Source organism: Xyrauchen texanus, chromosome 38, assembly GCF_025860055.1.
Source record: "Xyrauchen texanus isolate HMW12.3.18 chromosome 38, RBS_HiC_50CHRs, whole genome shotgun sequence".
Lineage (NCBI taxonomy): Eukaryota > Metazoa > Chordata > Actinopteri > Cypriniformes > Catostomidae > Xyrauchen > Xyrauchen texanus.
The window spans coordinates 14,907,298-14,930,406 of record NC_068313.1 but is presented as its reverse complement, the minus strand read 5'-3'; the positions used below and the strand labels follow the sequence as shown (position 1 = coordinate 14,930,406).

The 23,109-nt window shown below is 36.7% G+C and overlaps 1 protein-coding gene across 1 annotated transcript in view; it reads right to left on the bottom strand.

The window, feature by feature from the left end:
- Positions 1-21,370: 21,370 nt before the first annotated feature.
- The window catches only part of LOC127631750 (nectin-3-like protein), a 51,032-nt gene continuing 49,293 nt past the window's right edge, over positions 21,371-23,109 (bottom strand). Inside the window, exon 6 of the mRNA XM_052110057.1 lies at positions 21,371-22,527. Within this exon, the coding sequence (XP_051966017.1) occupies positions 21,896-22,527 (632 nt within the window). The 3' untranslated portion in view covers positions 21,371-21,895. The remainder of the gene's footprint in view (positions 22,528-23,109) is intronic.

The window sequence follows — 23,109 nt, the reverse complement described above, 5'->3', positions numbered from 1 at the left end:
AGCTTATTAAGATTTTCTGCCAAGCAGAAAATTAGGCTATTAATTAGGTGGCACGTAATTCCAGTTGCATCTCCTTTCATGCAAGCCTTTTCTTGTTATTTCTTTGAGCTGACACAACAGAAAATTTGCACACAATTATGAATGAGACCATAAAATGCTTTATGTATGGGCAGGACATTGGGAAGGAATAATCAATACTGAATCATAGCATAACTCAAGGCTGAATCATAAATAAATGCTCACTTAACTGTGTAAGTGCCAGCTATCTCTTTGTGCCCTGGTGAGTGCACTTCAAATAGTCAGCACTCTACCTGAGCAGCCAACCATATATCATGTATTTTAATGAGACCATTAAGACTTTATGGGTTTTATTGTTTTCAGCGGTTTTCGTGGGTTTTATCATTTCCAAAATGCATCTTTTAATATGAGCACTTAATCTAACCAGTGTCATTTCAGACAGAAATGTGTAGAAAACAGAGAAAATGTTCTCAAGAAACCAACTTCATTATCATTAGTCATTCAAAGTGCTACACATGACCCATGACTGCCATCTAAAGGAGGGAATTAAAACTGAATGGAAATATTTCCATTTGTGAGACTTCAAAAACTGCAAAAGATTTAAATTAAAATATGTTTTCCCTTCTCAGCAGGAAAAACTATAAACTATAAGCTATTTGTAGGCACTGTGGCCCAATAAAAGCATTGCTCTGTGTTGTTTGAGCATCCTGACCAGCCCGACACAGCAAAATTGGCTCAACCAATGGCATGAGTTTAGGGTGGGACTGTTTTGGGACCAATGGAAGATAGAGTACTCAGGGAAACCTTTTTAAAACAATTTTGTAATTCCATTTGGTGGCACTAATGTTGTGGAAATTACACATTTTGACTTTCATTTTTAGAAAAGAGAGGTACAGTATTTACATTTTACATTTCAGTTTAGCAGCCTTTACTCTGGCAGAGGTAACAGTATGAAGTTCATACATTAGCAGCGTGGTTGGAATCAGAAATAACAATAACGCTTCCCATCTTATTCCCTCATATTAAAAAGTAAACAAGTAAATGCAAACAAAATATTCTAAATCAAATCTCTTCAAAAACCTCTGTAAAATCCAGAAATCCCAAGTGAGCTGTCTCTGTGCTCATCTAAAATGGTCTTTCACATTTTCTGCTGCAACTGTCTAATCATTTGCATTATTGATCTGGCTCTAATGACTTTACAGTCAGCCTCTATGTCCGGTGTCTTCAAGGTGAATGCATAAATGTTTTAAATGCAGAATTTATATTCTCCATTTCACATTCTGGCTTTTGATAGTGTCAAAGAGCTGAATGGCTGAGACGCACTGATATTATCACAAGTCAAATGCTCATATAGAAAGAGTGAAATGATTATTAGTGAAGAGTGGACTGTTGTAGTGTGTCCTGCCAGAGTACAATGCATTCAAGGCCACATAACTGGAGCTCAACCTTTAATGTGATAAAACAAAGATAGGCCTATTTCAAGATTTAATTCACTCTCTGTTTGCATGTGCTGAGTGTAGCCAGGAATATCTGTCAAATTCACGCAGTGTCCTTGCAGCACTCTGAGTTGACAAACAACAGCTGTAGTAAATCATTAGTGATGGCAGGATCGATTTCCTTAATAGGCCAAAGTTAATTACGAGTAATTAGTCATGTGCTATTAACACAAATTGTGAAGTAGCTTCAGCTGAAGACACACAGCCTTGAGACTGTCATTGTAAGCTACTTTAAAAGGTAGTAGATGTAATGTAATAGTAATAATAGCTGAATTTATAAATGCATATTAAATAGACAAGATTCTGTTTTTTTTTTTTTGTAAATAAATGTAATACATTTACAAATGTAATTTAATAATTAGTAAATAATTTATTCTAAAAAAGAGTATAAACAACAACAATAATAAATATTAAAAATAGAATAAATAATACATTATTATTAGTGTTATTTTTTTATAATAATATTAATAATAATATAGTGAGTTGATATGCCCAGTAAATATGTTACTGTCTCCAAGGGTAATCTGACAAAATAAATAAATAAACAAATTGCTCTTTTAATCATCCATGAAGAAAACAAATATGTTTCTATAAGAGGCTTGTGATATATCTCTACAATTAAACTGTAAAGCACTGTAAAGAAAGGCTTTTGAGTTATACTTTGTAGCTTTGTCTAGCAATGGAAAACACACGAAGTGTTAAAACTGTAGTTTATATATTAGACTGTGGCTTCCAACATACGTATCATGCTTCACAAAACCCCACCAAAATGAAATGGTTTTTGCTGTCATTAAAACGTGTGAGGTTTACCTCCTGCACAGTTAGTGACTCACACTTGTCCAACAACTGCTTTATGGTGTCCAACAAATAAACCTTTAGGAACAAGACTCCATTATTCCACACTTTAGTGTCTGACATTTCACTACTAATAGTTTTCAGGGCTAGAATTTTGGGTCGGCAAAAACAGTCTGACTGGAGCCAGACATGGGGGCCAGACAGTTTTATTGCGTTCTGGAATTATACAAGCAGAAAGAAATGAAATTGCATTGTCACGGCTTGCAGAGCCCCAAAGACGGAGTGACATAAATGCACAAACCCTCCAGGTAGCGCTGCCAGTGTTGAATTTAATAACATGACTGGAGGAGAATGCACAGAGCTGTCAGAAAGCCTTTTGTTACCCAGACATCAGAGGTGCCACTAGTGAGACACAACTAATTGAAAGCACTATATTACTTTATGATTTACATTCAGTGGGGTTACAAGTATAACGTAGGTCATCTTCCTGTCTCACAGTATATTTAATTACTTTAAAAATGTTTTTCAATAATTGAGGACTCAATTATTATTTAAGACCATCTTATATACAGTAGACGGATTCTACATGTGAAGAACACTGGATTAGTTCACCCCAAAATAAGACTGTCTGTTCATTTGGGAGAGAATCGTTCTTTTGAATGGGAGCTTTTCAATGAATCATTAGATCTGGTTCACAAAAGCGGTTTGAATTATTCTTTCATGAATTGGACGGGCACATTAAACTCACTGACTCTATGGTCTGGTTACAGCAGTTCTTGAGTTTGGAGGTCATTTGTGGGGAAGATTATCAGTGAATAACATTTTTTGTCACATTTTCACATTAAGCAATCATATAGCTTAAGAAGAGTTGGAATATAGTACAAATGATGTATTAACTACTTCTACAATACCTAGGTATGGTGCATTTGTTCCCGTATTAAAGCCTTTTAAAATCTCATTTCATTGTAGTTTCATGGAAAAGCAACAACTACATTATTCAAAATATTTCCATTTGTGGTTCGGAAGGACACGAGGATAAGTGAATGATGGTAGAAGTTATATTTTGGGGGTAAACTATTCCTTTAACATCAAAAACAGTACCACATTGGCCATTGGACATATTAAAACCTAAGCAATTATGAATGCAATATTAAATTGTGTCTGCATTTTAGTAAAAAGATTTGAGATTGGCCCCTCTATCCTTTTTCAAACAATTATATGCTTAAGTAAAACACACTTCTTTATATATATTATATTTTTGATTGATTTATTGGGCTATAATTTATACAGAATCCATATAACGTTTTGTTAATTCAAAGCAAAATTCACTGGCTAAAACATTTTGGCAAGCTGATGACATGACGTAAAGAGTATGACATTATTTTCCTCTCAATGTGGTATTGATTACCACAGGGGCCCAGAAGAGAAATTACTTTGTAAAGAAGTGTTACTTGATTGCTTCCTTTTAGTTGCTTTTCAACTTGTAGTGTTTCCTGCACAGTTCATCTTTACTCCTGTGGAATTTTAGTTAGCACAGGCATATAACAGAGCATTCACGGGCGATTTAGACTTATTTATTGGATGTTTAAATGGCTTTTTTGGAGTAACCACAGTTAAGCTGAATACTTTTAAATGCAAAATTTTTCCTTGGATTTCCTCATTAGGCTTCTTGGCAATGTGATTGAAAATCATAGCTATGCATTGCATTGTAGACTCATTATTTCTTTGACAGGGAGAGTCTATTTGGCGTCCTCTTTCACAACAGGCCAAAACAGAGACTAAATTCTGACCATCACAGCATGAGTGCAGCACAGCCTATTGCTAAGTACCTGTAATTAGGGCTTTAAGCTGCTTGCCTTTAATGGCTTTTAAATTGTGTTGAATTGTGTAGAATTGTATTTTATGGTGAATCAATATTATGATGCTGAAACTAAGAATGCCTTAATCACTGGGCTTGTCTTTCATTAAAAGCATCATAGATGAAGACCAATTAATCAAAGTAAATTACTGCAGCAAGTTTTTGAACAGTTGCTTAAAGCATGACATATATACAGTCCATATGCTGTATATAGTACTGTGCAAAAAATTTTAGGCACTTGTGAAAAATTCTCCCACACCCCGAGCCGACATGGGGCCCTGCAAAGCAAGTTTTTTTTATATATATACGTATACCTGTATATTAAAAGCTGTGTGTAAGGCAGCTGTTGTGGTTCAATTAGACAGTTATAGGGGGCCCCCTTATGACCTGAGATGGAAGGGAGAATGTAACAGCAAGGAGATAGTTGTTGCTATAGGCACGCGTACACGCAAAGGGTTTTTCGTTATCATGAAGTGCTCAAACAAGTTGGGGTTGGGGGGTTGGGGGTTGTGTGGTGAGGCCTCCAAATAGGATTTTGCTTTGGTTGCCCCATATGCTCAGAAAGGGCCCTGACTTTCTCAAACATGATTACATGGGGAGTTGGTATGTTCTCTCCAAGAGTTCCAGTACCCTAGGATAAGCCACATTAGGCCGACTCTCTGACAAGCGGCATCTCCTATCCAACTTTTTTGCTTTTGCTAAAATATATTTATTTTCCCCTGCGGCGTGACCGGAAGCGTGTTGTGTGAGCAGCATGGGACTGATGGTTTTATTCCACTAATGGTTAGGTTCAGGTTTGGGTTGGGTGTATAGTTATGAAAATATACATTCCTCTTCACTCTATTAAAGTCTGGACAGCTGAAAAGACCTCACTTCACAACTCGCTTTTTGCGGCCCTCCGTGGATGCATTTGGTATATATACTCAGTGACCACTTTATCACTTTATCTAATCAGCCAATTGTGTGGCAGCAGTGCAGTGCATAAAATCTTGCAGATACGGGTCTGGAGAATCAGTTAATTTTCACATTATTCATCAGAATGGGGGAAAGAATTATCTCAGTGATTTCGACCGTGGCATGATTGTTGTTGCCAGACGGCTGGTTTGATTATTTAACTAAGTTTACTCAGAATGGTGCCAAAAATAATAAAAAAAATTCAGCTCTGTGGACGGAAATGCCTTGTTGATGGCAGAGGTCATTGGAGAATGGCCAGACTGGTTCGAGCTGACTGAAAGGCTCAGATAACCGCTCTGTACAATTCAAGTGAGCAGAATAGCCACTCAAACCTTGAGGCGGATGGGCTACAACCAGGGACGTACTGGGACTGAAATTCAGCCCGGGACTTTAAGATGGAGAGGCCTTTTACGCAAGTGCCCTTGGTGCACGAGCAGAAGGATTTTTTGCAGTTATTTTAATTCTAATAGTGTTTTTATGGTATAAAGAGAATCAGATTACACTGAAGACCTTCAAGACATTTTAGGATGACACCTGCCTCTTCAGGTTGTATAAGCAAGTCACCACTGCACTGAACACAACCAGGTCAGCAAAACCTAATCTCGAACACATAAGTCACAGTATAGTTAGTATACTGCTAACTACCAGCATGTCATGTGTACAGTCAGTCGGAGTGATAAAATGGTTACAAATACTAACAAATACCCACTAAGATACTCAAAAACCACAATGCAGTCCCATAAAATAGAGATTTGTGTGTGTGTGTGTGTGTGTGTGTGTGTGTGTGTGTGTGTGTGTGTGTGTGTGTGTGTGTGTGTCCTCACTTTCAACTCTCCCTGGCTCAGTTTCCCCTGTGCTGGACCCTGCCTCTGCTTACTGATTGTACAGCTGAGAAGAACATGAGAAGAACATTAGTAATAAATATGACTAAGAATAATACATTTTCTAATTCAATCTGTGCTTCAGTCAGGTTATTATCTAGTATGTGGAACTATTGGCATTTTATCCTATATGTAAATATGTAATATTGTGCTGTATTTTTCTATTTTGTGTGTGTGTGTGTGTGTGTGTGTCCTTAATAAAGCTTTGATTGATTGATTGATTGATATGCCTAATATGATTGCCTACCCAGCCTTGCACACTGCCCCTCTACCTGTCTGTTTCCTGGTTTCTGCTGCTCCTCCGCCTCCTCCTCCTCCTCCTCCTCTCTCCTCCTGCTCCTCCTCTTCTCTCTTCCTACATTGGAATTCTACCAAGCCATGTAATAAATGCCTATATTTAAATGCAAATATAAACAATTTCAGTGTATAATAAATCACTAATATATCCCTAATCGTGCACCTGTCCTGTCCATGCTGCTGGGTCCTTCCTCATCTGCACCTCCGGCTGCCACAGCACTCTTTCCACTACGGAAAAGGTCTGTTAATTTAGGCATTTAGCTGCCTCTTGTGCCAAAATTTTTTTCTTTTTAATTCTTATTTTTTCAGCCCCACCCATTTCTTTCTCTTCTTTCCTTCTTTTTGCCATTTTTACCATTCAGTATCTGTTGCATTCACACAAACCCGCCAAACATGACCAAAAGTAAACTCCTTTGATCGGCGCCTAGTTTGAGCCAATCGGATGTCAGGAAAAGCGAGGATCAGTCCAAGTTGGGAGGGGCCGCTCAGTATCCCCTCAGATTGAAAGTATTGGTCTGGCCCGGTCTGAATCACACACACACAGCGTTCCGCTGCAGCTGAGAGGCCGGTTAGGCCGGTCGCGTATCATTAAAAAAAAAAAACTCTTTGACCACCGGCCGGTCTTCGGCCTGAAATGGACCGGCCGTTCGGGATTGTTCCCGGTATTCCCGATGGCCAGTCCGCCCCTGGCTACAACAGCAGAAGACCATGTCGGGTTCCACTTCTGTCAGCCAATAACAGAAAGCTGAGGCTGCAGTGGGCCTCACATTTATTTCTTCATTCTGATGGTTGATGTGAACATTAACTGAAGCTCCTGACCCATATCTGAATGATTTTATGCACTGCACTGCTGCCACACGATTAGCTGATTAGAATATGTAGATGTACCTAATAAATAAAGTAGTCACTGAGTGTATATACAGTATGTACAGTATACTATATACACACATTACTTGCAGTAACGGAGACTGGAGGAAATTTTAATGCACTACATTTCTTTAGCTAAAACATAATTTGAGAACATTTTGTTGTGCTGTACTTTCCCTTTGCTGTCTAAATGTTTTGCTTTTGAATATCATCTATAGCCATTTCATCTCTAGATTGTTGGTAACAAGTTAAAAGTTAAAACAAGAATGACAGATTTATACACTGTAGCTGGCAGCTACCATATAAAATGTTATATTTGCTGAGTGGTCAGGAACAATTGAAACAGTGGTATGAAATAAAAATGGTAACATACATTTAAAAAAATGTGTAATGAGTATAAGATATGTGCTTTTATGTGAAATACATTCTGTCAATGTAATTTATTTTTATGTAAAAATGTTTCCTAAAATTAAACTAAAATACAAATGTTTTGTTAGATTTAGCTAACTTCTGGGCACAAATTTGTAACTAAACTATAGTTAAGAAACATCCACACTCTGTTTTTGTACTCACAAATTTTGTAATTATCCACTATATCCTTCACCCTTGCATAATACTCATTCTAAGATGTGTGTATTGCGAAATCCTTCTCAGTATGTCTTGTCTTGAGGTTCTCACCTGCTTTTGTCCACCTGCCATTCAGTGTATGCAGCAAAACCGGTGGGAAAAACACATAAAAATGGCTTGGTGACACAAAGCATTCTTCAAAAGGAAACTTTGAAATGCTTTACTGGCAAAATAAATTAAATGAGCAACAGATGGTTGTGTCCACAGTATCTCATACATTCATCCAATTTCTGTTTGAAACAACAAATCAAAAACAAGGCCAAACCATGAACTTAATTGATCTCTCTCAGGAATGGGGGTTTATAAATTGTTGCAACATGATTTAAATTTATGTAGGATTATATCTACTTTAGGACTGGAAACACTGTGGGGCATTTACAGTGTCAGTTTTCAACAAAATCGTTGCCCACCCAAAGTGTTCACTGGGCTTACATGCCACGATCCCAATTAAAGCTCAGGTCATGAGAGAAGCTGTAAATCACACATTCTCATTGCCAAAACCACAAACTACAGAACTATATTTTTTAGGTTTGGTTCACAACAGATTCCAATATGGGTTGAATGGATGATATTGAACTATTAATCTTCGAAATATACAGTATTTTACCCTACAGAATAAACACTAAAAAGCCTCCAGTATTCAATGCAATGATGAAACATGTCCCTTTCATTGTCTTTGCACTTATTTCCAGTAGAGTTCAAACACAAACAGGCTTTTGTTTCTTTGGCTTCATTAAGAGTTTCTGCTTATAAAATGCCAATTAGTGAAAACAATTAGTGTCCACTGGTTCATTCTAACATACTGTATCATGTATAGGTTGTATACTGTATAGGTTCATTCTTAACAAAATGTTGGTTATAATTATTGTAATTTTCACAAAGAAATATTAACAACAATGCTGCAGTAGAAACGTTTTAATTGGTTTGTCAACATACCAGATACAGTTGGGAAAGCATCTAATTTTTTATCAAGACAAAACATACATTTTACCATAAAACATTGACAAAAAATTATGTTTTTAGAAGATAAAGTTTGAATTACCCAACCAGGTCTCAAGGAATAATAGTATGAATTTTGTTTTTTTTACTCTCATTTTTTAAAATGTATTTACAGATTGCATTTTTGCATCTTTTTATTATATTTTTTATATTTATTTATTTAAAATCTATATAGAAACAACTTTGTAATGCTTTGGCAATACTGTTATAAAACTGTCATACCAATAAAGCTGAAATGATATTGACAGAAAAAATAAAAAAATTAAAACCAAACTTCTAAAACGAACAACTTTTACTCACATAGAGAAAAAAAAAAAAAAAATATATATATATATATATATATATATATATATATATATATATATATATATATATATATATATATATATAACAGTATAAGGTAACTCTAAATAACAAACAGTTGTGGGAGTCATTTAGGGAGAGCAATTGAGCACCCAGACCTGTCCTCCTCAATGACTTGCCCCCCTTTAAAGAGTGCAGCAAGCCAAGTTTCTATGGAGACAGCATATTTCAGCTGATGAAAGAGGAAACTCTTCAAACCCCCTACATTCTCCCTGTTCCCACCAAAGTCACATAGACATGAAGCATTGACCCAAAACTGGTGAGAGAACACCGTTTCAAAACAGCACTTGAGTGTAACTCAAGTCTAACAACTTTGACACCCAATGATATTGTTATCTGGTTGAACTTTCCAGCCAAAGTCACAAAACAAGAAAAGGCATTTCTTCACAGGACATCACTTTGTGTTTGAACTAAGCACCATCTCACCCTCTGAAGCATTTCATAATTTCCAAATCCATGAGCTCAAACAATTTGTTTGTTCTGCTGTATTAGTCGTGGCCTTTGATGTGAACTCCCGATGCTAGGGTTGTGTTCATTAGCCAACAATGGTGTGATCTCTATTTTTTTTTTTTCTAGGAAGAACAAGAGAATGGCGAAGGACTCCACTATAACCTATAAGCTACTGGAATCCAGCAGGAGTTCTCATTTCTGACCTGAGGAAATTTGAACAACACTTGAGTAGTTACAGGAGTGCATGGTGCAAAACATCCTGGTATTAAATGGGTCTACTCATCTTTTGAGAACATATAGAGTGGGGTCCAAAAGCCTGAGTTCTGGGATTTAAAATCAAACTTAAAAAGGGCTGCACGATTAATCAAATAAATAATTGATATACAATTATAGCTGCCACAATTAACTAATCATGTGAAGTGTCAATTATTGCAGTCCACGTAGATTACGTCTAGGTTGAGTCAACATTTTCTATTTATTTTCTATTTAACATGTTTTTGTATAGAGGGTGAGCATTCAATCACTGAAAAATCCTTTGCTCACTTCTGTGTAAAATGTATTCAAAATCTGAACAACAGCTTTGTTGTTTTTGGGCCAGTGTGAAGTTGACCATTTTGGTTGCAACTTTTTACTGATGTAAAATATACAGTCATACAGGAACACAGTTCTCAGCTTGTTTTGGATGTGTAGCCAACATAAAGAAGAATACGCAAGAGAAATTAGTATTTCAATGTAAATACTCTTAATTAAAATGAATCACAATTAAAAATATTTAGCAAAACTATCATCAGTGATATGGAATAAGCAGAAAGTTAAGGATTTTGAACATTAAATTGTTTTTGACGTAAAATACACTGCAAAAAAAAATATATATATATTTTCAAGACAAGTATTTGTGTCTTGTTTTCCAGTAAAAATATCGAAACATTCTTAATATGTGATTTATTTACTTGACAAGTGTCACGATTCCCTTGTTGTCTGCCCTGGGTCTCACTTGTCTTTGTCAGAAACTACACTTCCCATGATCCTCGGCCCTCATCACTGCCAGCCCTGTGTCATTGTGCTCACCTGATTGTAGTTTGTCTTCATCATGTCTCCAGTGTATATAAACCCTGTTTGTTCTCCATTCCCTTGTCGATCGCCGATGTATATGGATGCTTGTTTCCGTGGTCTTTAATGTTCATCCTGCCAGTTTTACCTTTGTATGTTTTTCGTGTTTTTGTTGTGTTTCCCCATTGCGGGTGTTTCCTTTGTTTTTGTTTTGTCTCTTTAGTTGTCCAATAAAGCCTACCCTGCATTTAGATCCTCGCCCCTCGTCTGCCTTCCTGTTCATCGTAACAACAAGAAAATGTGCATAAGATTTTAAGTCTTTTTAAATCGAAGTGAATTTGGTGAGATTTCTGCTTAATACAAGAAAAAACTGTTTGCCAATGGGGTAAAAAAATAAACTTAATTCTAAGGGAAAACAAGTAGATTTTTCTTAATCCATTGGCAGATTTTATTTTATTTTATGTCTTTTCTTGTTTGAAGTTCATGAAATTTGGTCAGATTTCTCTTAAAACAAGACATAATATCTTATGCCATTTTGTCTGACAAGTGAAAATGAATCAAGTTTTATGGAGTGGTGGTGGTGGTGGTGGTGTAGTGGGCCAAAGCACATATCTGTTAATCAGAAGGTCACTGGTTTGATCCCCACGGCCACCACCATTGTGTCCTTGAGCAAGGCACGTTGCTCTGGGGGGATTGTCCCTGTAATAAGTGCACTGTAAGTTGCTTTGGATATAAGCGTCTGCCAAATGCATTTAAATATAAGTTTTAAGAATGTTTAGATATTTTTATAGGAAATCAACACAAAAATACCCGTTTCGAAAAATAATTTCAAATTTTGTTTTGCGGTCTAAATAAAATGTCAAGATTCTGCACAATATCGCCAATCAAACGCAAGAAAATTAGTGACATTGACCATGCTCACTGCTTTGTACAAAAGGCCAGATTTCCTTTATTTCATTGAAGCAGACAAGATGCTCTTTGAATCATTCTCAAATCATGCTGGGAACATCAAGTTTTGCACACAATTGTGTGGCGTCAATGCCTGTTTGAGTGCATGCTGTCATTAAAGCGAAGGGGGGCATAAGATATTCTAAAATTCATGTTCATTTTTCAATTCAACTTGTCACTCAAATTGTTTTGAGAACACATTCTCAAAACGATACGTCCCCATAGTGACTTTTTGCCTGCACCACCAAAATGTCACTCTGATGGCCTATTCAATTCATTTCAATGGAATGATGAATTTTGCTGATAATATTATTTGTAATGACAAAATGAGTATTACATTTGCCATGTAATAAATCTAGTCTAATCTCAGACCTTTGGACCTCACTATAGACAGATGAGGGAACATAAGGAAAAGAGTAAGAATGATAGAATAGAATAGAATTACTTAAAGATTTTTAAACCAATTGAATATGGAATAGGAGGTGAAGCTTTTGCAAGATAAATTAGAGAAGTAATGAGAAGTTAACACAAGCCCACCAGCAGAGATATTTTTACACAAAGTGGACGAAACTGTGGCTGAAAGCAGAGATGGATGGGATTGGGGCCACTGAGGTGAGGCAACAAGACAGCACAAAAGCTGTCCCGCTGTAGAGAAGACACTAAAGCCACTTAAGTGTTGAAAGCATGACAGCGGATAGGACATGAAGGGTAACTGAGAGTCCGGTTGTCTCCTGTAGCTTTCCTTGGACAAAAACTGGAAAGTTTCTGATTAACTTCAAGAATTAATTTAATGTGAAAGTGTCCTTTCCCATATCCATTCTCATATTCTGTTGAGACCAACTTTACTGATTTTAGGTTTGGGTTCCCAGAGTGCTGTAAACACACATAATAATAATAATAATAGTAATTTCTAAATTATTCTCTTATTTTCTCTCCTTTTACAATTAAAGTTTGGTTTAGGGTTATGTTAATGAATGATCTCGCTGGACTGTCCATGTAAATGCTGATGATGTACGATAAGCAAGCTCCATCCAATGATGTTCTTAACAAAACAGATAATTGATTCTTACAAAATATATATAAATGGAAATTATAAGAATAATTTGATTCCTTCAAAAACAATTAACACACACACGCACACACATGTTGGTGCAGCTATCCTTATGAGGACTCCCCACAGACATAATAATATTTATACTGTAAGAATTATAGATTCTGTCCCCTAACACAAACCCTACCCCTAAACCTCACCCTCACAAAAAAAGTTCTGCATTTTTACATAAGAAAACATCGTTTAGTATGTTTTTTAAAGACATTTCAATAATAGGGACACTACAAATGTCCTCATAAACCACATTTATAGCATAATTCCCTTGAAATTACCAGTTTTTAACCTAAAAAAAGAAAGTCCAACGGGGTTGAAACGGCATGATGGTGAGTAGCCTAAATATTTGGGCAGTCTATCTCATTAAGGTGGTTGTTATTCACATATGACTCTGTATGACTCCTATTGTAGGTCCTGAAGTTTAGCAAATCATTAGTTCTTGATTAGTGCATGCCTTCATTCATCATTAGTTCTTGTTGTAAGTAAAAGTTCAGATATTATTTAGTAGTTATATAAAATTTTATATATAGGGTATATAAAATTAGATCATAAATACTTTGATAAGTAGATCGCATTTATGTAGCCAAGCCTCATTTTAAAGTGTTACCACTAATGTTATCAGAGATGTTGTTCAAGAATGTGTCTTTTAAAACACTGTCAAATGTCAAATGGAACACGACTGAAGCTTCTCGTTCACAATATCCAGAGGGGGTCTCAATTTACTAGGATCACATTGCAAGATCACTCAACAGCTGAGAGAATTACTCAAGACTGTATTAGTTGGGTGGATCCATAGCTGACTTGGTGTGTGTGTGTGTGTGTGTGTGTGTGTGTTTGTTATGTCTGTGTTTTGTGTGGATGGAAGAATAGACAGTATGATGTATCAGGGCTGTGCTGATGTGATCGATGACCTCCCATTGCCAAAAATCTATTTTCCCTTGCAGTGATGGAAAGGGTGCTGAGTTAGAACTAACGGAGGGTGATGCGTTGGGTCAGTAGCCAATAATCGCAGGTGTTAGGAGTGCTTATACATGGAGAATTTGGAGACGTGACTAATGGGGACTATTTTATGGTAAAGTTCAGTTTTTGAATCTAGTCAGCTCCATTGAATGGCCTTCAGAACAAATACTTGATGCACTGTAAAAAGTGAAAATGTGTAGTTGCTGCCTTAAGTATTAGTTCACCCAAAAATGAAAAGTCTCTCGTCATTTACTAACCCTCATGACATCCCAGATGTGCATGACTTCCTTTTTTCTGTAAAACACAAAGATTTTTAGAAACATATCTCTGCTCTGTAGGTCCATACAATGCATGTGAATGCACTTCGAAGCTCTAAAAATCACATAAAGCCAGCATAAAAGTAATCCATAAGACTCAAGTGGTTAAAACCACGTTTTCTGAAATGATATGAAAGGTGATAGGTGAGAAACAGATTAATATTTAATCGTTTTTTTTTTTTTTTTTTACTACAAATCTCCACTGCATGCATATCACCTCCCACTGGGCAGGAAAGATAATTTATAGTAAAAAAGGACTTAAATATTATTCTTTTTCTTACCGACACTTATCATATCACTTCAGAAGACTTGGAGTAAACCACTGGAGAAGTATGTATTACTTTTATTTCTCCTTTATGTGCTTTTTGGAGCTTCAAAGTTTTGGTCACCACTGTATGGACCTACAGAGCTGAAATATACTTAAAAAAATCTTTGTTTGTGTTCAGCAGAAGAAACAAAATCATACACATCTGGGATGTCATAAGGGTAAGTAAATGACGAGAATTTGCATTTTTGGCTAAACTATTCCTTTAAGGAGTTGTTTCTCTCTGATGTGATTTTTAAAGCTGATTTTTGTTTTTCAGCTTGATATGAGGAGTCAACTATAAGTAAACCTGTATATGTTGATTTCACTTAAAAGTGTAACACTGTGGCTCTGTGGTGATATTAAAACATTTGTCTGTTTGTTTGAGCGACACGTCAAACCCAGTACAGCACAAATGGCTCAGCCTGTGGTGTGAGTTTAGGGTGGGACTATGTGCTTGTACAACCTATGGAAGATGGGGTGAGTTTTCAAGAATCTGTTTGAAAACAGAGACTTCAGCTTTAAAAATCACTTTCACTGGTGTAAACTAGTGCAGTCAGGTTGATTCTGTCAGGTTAAACAGTATTTTTGACTTAAAAAAGAAAACTAGCTAATGTAGATGTTACCACATGAAGCACATTTTTAGGTAACCTGAAAAAACACTTTTAATTTGTACATATCTTTGCAATGAAGAAATAGAATTCACAGTTCACAGGCATCAGGGTTTTCCTTTGTTGATATTCCAAAGCACAAATATCTGTAATCCTTTTAGGGGTCCTTACAGTTTTTTTTATTCGCTTTGGTACTATTTTCACAAGTAAGGTGTACATTTTCAAAACTCTTAGTACAAAAATCCAAACTGATCACACTTGTAACACAGCTAGTCATTCTTTCAAAACATGATCCCATGCTTTCATTACAGTTATACATTTTTCAGTCCACATAATCATTGTTTCAAAAGCAAGATTATTGTAATATGTAATGAGAACATTTGGTTTAATCACATAAACACAACAGTATGATCTTCTTTCAACTTAGTACTTTTAACAATCAGTTCATCCAAAAGCAAAGAATGCAAGATACATGTTTCAAATCGGCCTTAGAAGTGCTGAAATTAATATGCTACAGTACTATAAAAGACAGATTACACAGTTTTCACATTAGGCAATACACTTACATTACCCAACATTTACATAATCTATAATTTCCAAAATATCCATCATATGTGTAATCAAGTGAAGGATCAATGAAGACATCCTCTACAATCATTTGGGCAAATTACTGTAGTTTTTATTTTTCAGATATAATTGTAACATAGGTATACTTTCTATAATGAAATGTAACTAAATGAGAACAAAACATAACATTTAATGCACACATTAAATTAATTTGGATCAAGCCTGTCTTGAGCATTTGGCCATAGATTCTCGTCCACATCACAATGAATGTTATCATTGTTCATGCACCTTGGGAAAAACCTTTTGGCGTGACGAATCCATGCTTGACATTGGTCTACACTGATGTCATCACATGCATCATCCATGGCTTGAAGGAGGGTGGCACGCTCAAGGGGTTGGCGATCATAGACCTTCCACCTCCATGCTGAAAAAAATTCCTCAATAGGGTTGAGGAAAGGAGATTATGGAGGCAGGTAGAGGGTCATGAATCGGGGATGGGCTTCAAACCATGCTTGAACTACCTCTGCGTGGTGGAACCTCACATTGTCCCACACAATTACATAGGTGACCCCTTCACCTTGACAGGCCGGCTCAATTTCATTGAGAAACTCAATAAGATGTGCAGCATTATAGGAGCCAAGTAATGGCCTACATCCTACGACACCATCTTCAGAGCTGCGCACATGGAGATGTTTCCTCCACGTTGTCCAGGCACTTGGACAGTGGCCCGTTGGCCGATGATGTTCCGTCCACGGCGACGAGTTTTGGCCAGGTTAAAGCCCGCTTCATCAACAAAAATGTACTTGTGATGGTTCACATCAGCGTCAAGCACCATAACCCTCTAAAAAATATATTTTGGTTAGTTCTTTTTACAGTGTTGTTCCAATATACATATGACGAAGCATCAAATAGTAACAGTAATACAATATATAGTGCTGTACCTGAACATACTCAGCCCTTAGTTGTTTCACCCTGTCATTGTTTCTCTCAAAAGGCACCAGGTAAATTTGTTTCATTGATACCTGGTGCCTCTTTAAAAGGTGGCCTACTGTTGGTAGGCTGATGGATGCCACATTGGCAAAGGTGTCATTGTTCTCCTCAATTGCCTGCTTTATTTCTGACAGCCGTATATCATTCCTGGCCCTCACCAATTCCACCACTGCCCTCTCTTGCTGGTCGGTCAGCACACGGCTACGGCCACCACTATGGGGTTTTCTGTCAATTCTAAGCATAAAAGAGTATACTGTCAATAAATCATACTGTACCAATACTGTAACATGTCTGATGAATTTACATGCATTACAATTTACTGTAAATTTAATATAGTATACATCCTCCACACTTACCGGTTTTCCTGGCGAAAAGTTCGGATGATAGAATTGACAGTTGATCTTTTTAGATTTGGATCAACTAATCTGGCAGCCTCTGCCATAGTAAGGCCTCGGTTCACCACATGATCAACGATGATGGCCCGGACTTCATTAGAGACAACAGTTCTGCCTCCCTCTCTCTGATGACCAACCCTTTGATGGGCCCCATGCCCACCTCTCTGACCTAGCCCATGCCCACCTCTCTGACCTAGCCCATGCCCACCTCTCTGACCTAACCCATGCCCACCTCTCTGACCTAGCCCATGCCCACCTCTCTGACCTCTCTGATGGATCCCTTGTCCACGAGCTCTTCCTATTCCTTGCTGTCTATCCTGCTCCATGTTGAAAGAAAATGCCAGTGTTTACACCCCCACTTTTACAGTATATAGTGGCCAATTGTGGTTACCACTATGTGAAATCAATTAGCAATAACGAGTATTCATCATGTGTGGTTACACGTAATTTACGTAAATGTTCATACAAACACACATTTTATTTCTGTAGTTCTCAAAATCCATATACTGTATATTGCTGAAATGAAAATCTATAGGTTTACCAAATGATTAATTGATTAATCATTAAGATCAGTTGGATTAAATAATAGACAAATGTATTAAACTGAACAAAAAGAGATGCAAATCAAAAGTTTGATAGTAAGAGCTATATGAAAGGCAGTTACTGTGAATGAAACAATAATGTAGATGAAACACTTATTTTGTGTTGTGAAAAGGATACTTTGTGATTTTGTGAATTGTATTAACACAATTGAAAACATGATGAAATATTTGAAAAAAGTGCACTTTTGATGATCTGTTGTGATATTAGCACTAAGAGTTTTAAAAATCTACACCTTACTTGTGAAAATAGTACCAAAGCGAATAAAAAAAACTGTAACATTCTGCTGACTCAAAAGGTACAAATCAATGACAACCGGTACTAAAACAAAAGTCTTTTCCAGGGGGAAATGTGTCTGAAGGTGAATAGATCTGTGAACCTCCAAGAAGCACCAATAAAATGCATAAAAACAGAACCTACAACTTGTGTTATATATTACAAGTTGTGGCAGGGGGCGGAGGGCGGGGCCGGGTCGTAATCCTACACACCCGGTCCCACCCTTGCCCTCCGCCCTGCCACACAAGTCTTTTAAAACCATACAATCGCTTTGTGTGAGGAAAAGGCAGAATTTAAGATTAGTTGTGCCAGGTTTAACATCAAACATCATTGATTCTCGCATGTCTCATTACCAGCGAATGGAATGCAATGCATTTTAGTGCTTTGAATTGAACAGCAGGGCAAATTTTAAGAGCGAAAAATAACTGAAAACGTGAAAAAGCTGGAAGAAAGTGCACAAGTCATATGGAATGACACCATCATGTTTGGTATGACATAAAGGATAAACAATGAATATTTAAATTTTTGGGTGAACTATTTATTTTAAAGTAGAACTCCATAGAGCAACTTAATTTCAGTGCTTTCAAATATAAACAATTGCCAGGATGAATCAAACTGCAAATACGTGGTATAAAATATGTTACTGTATTAGTGTGTTATGCCACATGGTCTAAATCACAAGCTAGTTAACATGTTCAAAGAATGTTTTTTTATTTATTATAATTATAAACAGAAGGCATTAAAAACAATGTCTGTCCCTCATTTTCAAAATAATTTACAAGTCATCAATCATTTGTATACTTCTAATATGTACAAAATAATCTTTCAAACTCCTGAGAACTAAATAGAAAAGAAAAACATGAGAAGAAAAAGCACATTTTAACAAATTGTGAACATTCTCTGCTCAATGTTGTCTGGCCTCATATAAAAATATGTATATTCCATAGACAAATATCTCCCACCAGAATATATACAACAAAAAAATAAAATAATATATGTACTGCAACTGGTCAACGTAACACTTACAAGTGCGACTGTTCTAAATTTCCAATGAGATTTCACCATTTCAGGTGCTTTCAAACTTAAAAGACAAAAGAAATTACAAATAAAATAACAATTCCAAAAGACAATTAATAGCAAAAACAAATAACACTTTGGGAGCAAAGTGTGTCTTCATTGAATCTTGACAGTCTAAGCATCTGATGCATATCTATACTGCCAATGGTGCGTTTCTTGTAAATATTATAAACACCGATGCACAAAAGTTTGGAATAATGTACAGATTTTGTTCTTATGGAAAGCGATTGGTACTTTTATTCACCAAAGTGGCATTCAACTAATCACAATGTAGCTGTCAGTTTTTCCAGATACTCGCATGACATTTCATCCCACACTTCCTGTAGCACTTGCCATCTTGTCAGGCACTTCTCACACACCTTACAGTCTAGCTGATCCCACAAAAGCTCAATGGGTTTAAGATCCATAACACTCTTTTCCAATTATCTGTTGTTCAATGTCTGTGTTTCTTTGCCCACTCAAACCTTTTTTTTTTATTTTCTGTCTCAAAAGTGGCTTTTCTTAGCAATTCTTCCCATAAGGCTGCACCCCTGAGTCTTCTCTATACTGTTGTACATGAAACTGGTGTTGAGCGGGTAGAATTCAATGAAGCTGTCAGCTGAGGACATGTGAGGTGTCTATTTCTCAAACTAGAGACTCTGATGTACTTATCATCTTGTTTAGTTGTACATCTGGTCTTCCACATCTCTTTCTGTCCTTGTTAGAGCCAGTTGTCCTTTTCTTTGAAGACTGTAGTGTACACCTTTGTATGAATTCTTCAGTTTTTTGGCAATTTCAAGCATTATATAGCCTTTAATCCTCAAAACAATGATTGACTGACGAGTTTCTAGAGAAAGCTGTTTCATTTTTGCCATTTTTGACCTTATTGATCTTAAGACATGCCAGTCTATTGCATACAGTGGCAACTCAAAAACAAACACAAAGACAATGTTAAGCTTCAATTAATGAACCAAATAGCTTTCAACTGTGTTTGATATAATGGCAAGTGATTTTCTAGAACCAAATTAACAATTTAGCATGATTACTCAAGAGTAAGGTGTTGGGAGTTATTGCTGCTGGAAATTGGGCCTAGATTTGATAAAAAAAGTATTTTTTCAAATAGTGATGATGCTGTTTTACATCAGTAATGTCCTGACTATACTTTGTGATCAGTTGAATGCCACTTTGGTGAATTAAAGTACCAATTTCCTTTCGAAACAGCAAAATCTGGACATTATTCCAAACTTTTGGCCACCAGTGTATATATAAAAAGGAAGTAGGGTAGTCTTTAACACTATAACCAAAATGTGTCAACATTCACTCAGATTTTGACAGTTTCTGAAAATGTATCAACTCATAACATCTAACTTAATTTCCATGGATATGCATGAAAGAATCTGAACTGTCTGATATCAACAGTATTTTTTTTTGTTGTCTTTTAAGAACGCATTCTGGACGAAATAAGAAAAGCATGCAATGATAATGTAGATGCTAAGATGTCCTACAGATATGGCCTTTTTAACAAGAGTTAAGACTACCTTTATGATAATTGTTAGTGATACAATCTAAAGAAGAGAAACAGAGCAATATGTTAAAAAAAATGTCCTGAAAAATTAATATTGACAGGAACACAGCTGTATCAACAGTGCTGCAGATTTATGAACAATGAATCAAACTGCAACTGCTGTATCTTTTTCAACAGGCGCGCCTGACCGTTGAGACCTACAAAGAAAAACAACCTTGTATGCTTGCAAACAGATGCTCAGCACATCTCTAAGATCGAATGAAATGAGGTCTATTTGCAGGAGGGCAGAAAATATTAATGACAATGTTCGATCTTTGTGCAGCATGCTAAAGGAAGCACATGCAGCAGATGTACTGCTTGCCAGACAGTTTATTCTAGGAAATCTGTATGTCTCGCACAGGGATGGATGTGCATGAGTAGCAAGGGTGGAGAGAGGGAAAGAAAAAAGAAATCAAAACGAAATTAAAAGGAGTGCACTAAATTGGCAAATGCCACAAGGCTTTGGTGAAACCTCAGGGGCAGACCATGGTCCTTTTGATCTGTCAAATTAAACGTCAACCCCCAAATTCCCCTTATGACAGGTCTTCAATACAGCCACATGAAATCGCTCTTTCAGGACTACTCTGATTGCTCACTAACTTGTTCATTTATGAAAAAGAGATATGCTGAAAGAAGGGTGTGTGTTGAAATGTCAAAATATAGACCAGCTGGGTTAAAAAATAATACACATTTGCAAAAAAATATTTTCTAAAGCAGTATTGTTGCCTTATTTGTCAGTAAAAATGTCTATAAATATTTTTCATTGAGAGGAAAAAATTGTGTATTATAATAAGACTTGCTTTCAGAGAATATATCTAGGATTACCTTTTTTTCTCACCCAACTAGCAACATGTCTCTTGTTTTGTGTTGGCTGAGGATTAAAACAAAAAAACATATATCCCAATGAAACTCATCTTAAACAATTTTGTTTAAGAAAAAGTTAATTTATCTTGTTTTAAGTAGGTTTAGATATTTGTATCAGAAAAAAAAAAAGTATTTTCAAGATGTTGAATGTTAATGTATTTTTGCGCGCGCACACACACACACACACACACACACACACACACACACACACACACACACACACACACACACACACACATATACACACACATATTCCCTGCAGTCAAAACATAAGACTTTCAAACTCTGCTCTCTCAGCTATTAATGGAGAAGTCATATAACTAAAAAAAGCTACACCTGGTTTTAGTTGCTACTGTAACAATCATGTAATTAATTGTAGCTTAATTTTACCAGACTTGTTTTCTTTGTGTAAGTCCATCTGTGATCTTAAACCACGTACACCTCTCCCTTTACATCCTGGAGTCTCACAGCAGTCCACTGAACGAAAACCCATCCCAAACAGATTTGCAGTAAATTACAGGCATTCGCTACATACAAATCGTGACGATGAAATCGAAAACTGAGCTAGAAGCATACATATTTACAATGTATAATTTCTCAACCTCTGCTGATTTAAATAATACTTTCTCCATAGATTTTTTAATTATTGTTGTCCAGTAAAGTTCCCCTGCTTTTTTTCTCATTCAAACATACCATTCCCTGCGTGAAATCACGGATCCATCCACATGGGACACATAATCACTGTCTGTGCCATTCTCATAGCAGTCATCCTGCAGGTAGGGGGAGCCATTGAGTAGTGGAGGCCCGCTTGGGTTTACGTTGTGATGGTTGTGGTGGTCAGAATAATATGTGCCCACTCTCTGAAGGCTAAGATTGTCACACCAGCCCTCCATGTCTTTATGGTCATTGTCATAATCGGGATAGATAATGTCTCCTTCGGGTTTGGGCTTCAAATCCTGGCTGCCATTGCCCGAGTCGTCTCTGTACACATCCTGCAGCTCATGGGGTTGAATTACGTCCAGTTGCGACTCTTTCTGCATGTCGGAGGGGCCCATGTATTGCTTGGTGTAGTAGTCGCCTCGAAATGTTCTCCTTTGACGCATGTAGAAAACTCCCGCCAATGCCATAAGCAACACAAGAACAAGGGTCCCACCAACAACGCCACCTACAATGGTTCCCAGGCTGCTATCAGGTGAAGGAGCCTGAGTCGGGGAGGTGAAGTGAGCACGTCGCTTGATAGGAGCCGAAATGGTTACGCTGGTGTCAGGAAGAAAGTTCATGGTGGTAGTGGGTACTGCAGTGGTAGGTGGTGGCTCTGAAAGGTAGAGGGCAAAAATGAAACAAGACAGATATAAATATAAGCATTTGGAACATTTATGATTGTCATCGCATTAAATAAAAAATATCAAACCAAATGGAATCCATTTTAAAGAGTACACTTTTCAAGCAAAATGTTCATAAATGTTTAAATGTGACTTAAATGTCCAGATATATTTTGGGGCCTCTGTAGAGACAATCAGTGTTTTTTTTTTAAATATATATAAACATATCAATCTTCCATTAAATCTAACAGAATAATCATTCAAGATATTTGCTGTTTGCATCCTGATGTGATGTTGTACTTTTCAGGGGACGTTCAAAATATTGCTCCTTCTGCTGATATCAATTTGGAACTGACTGGTGTATCCATTGTATGAGATGTATACTGCAAACAAAATATGCTTTTCAAAAAGTCATTCTAAATTTCCCTTTAGAACAGGAGCTTCCTTGCTCGCACATGCTTTTTCAAAGGTCAGGGCTTTGTGGTGGCCACTCCAATACCTTGACTTTGTTGTCCTTAAGCCACTTTGCAACAACTTTGGAGGTGCTTGGGGTCATTGTCCATTTGGAAGACCCA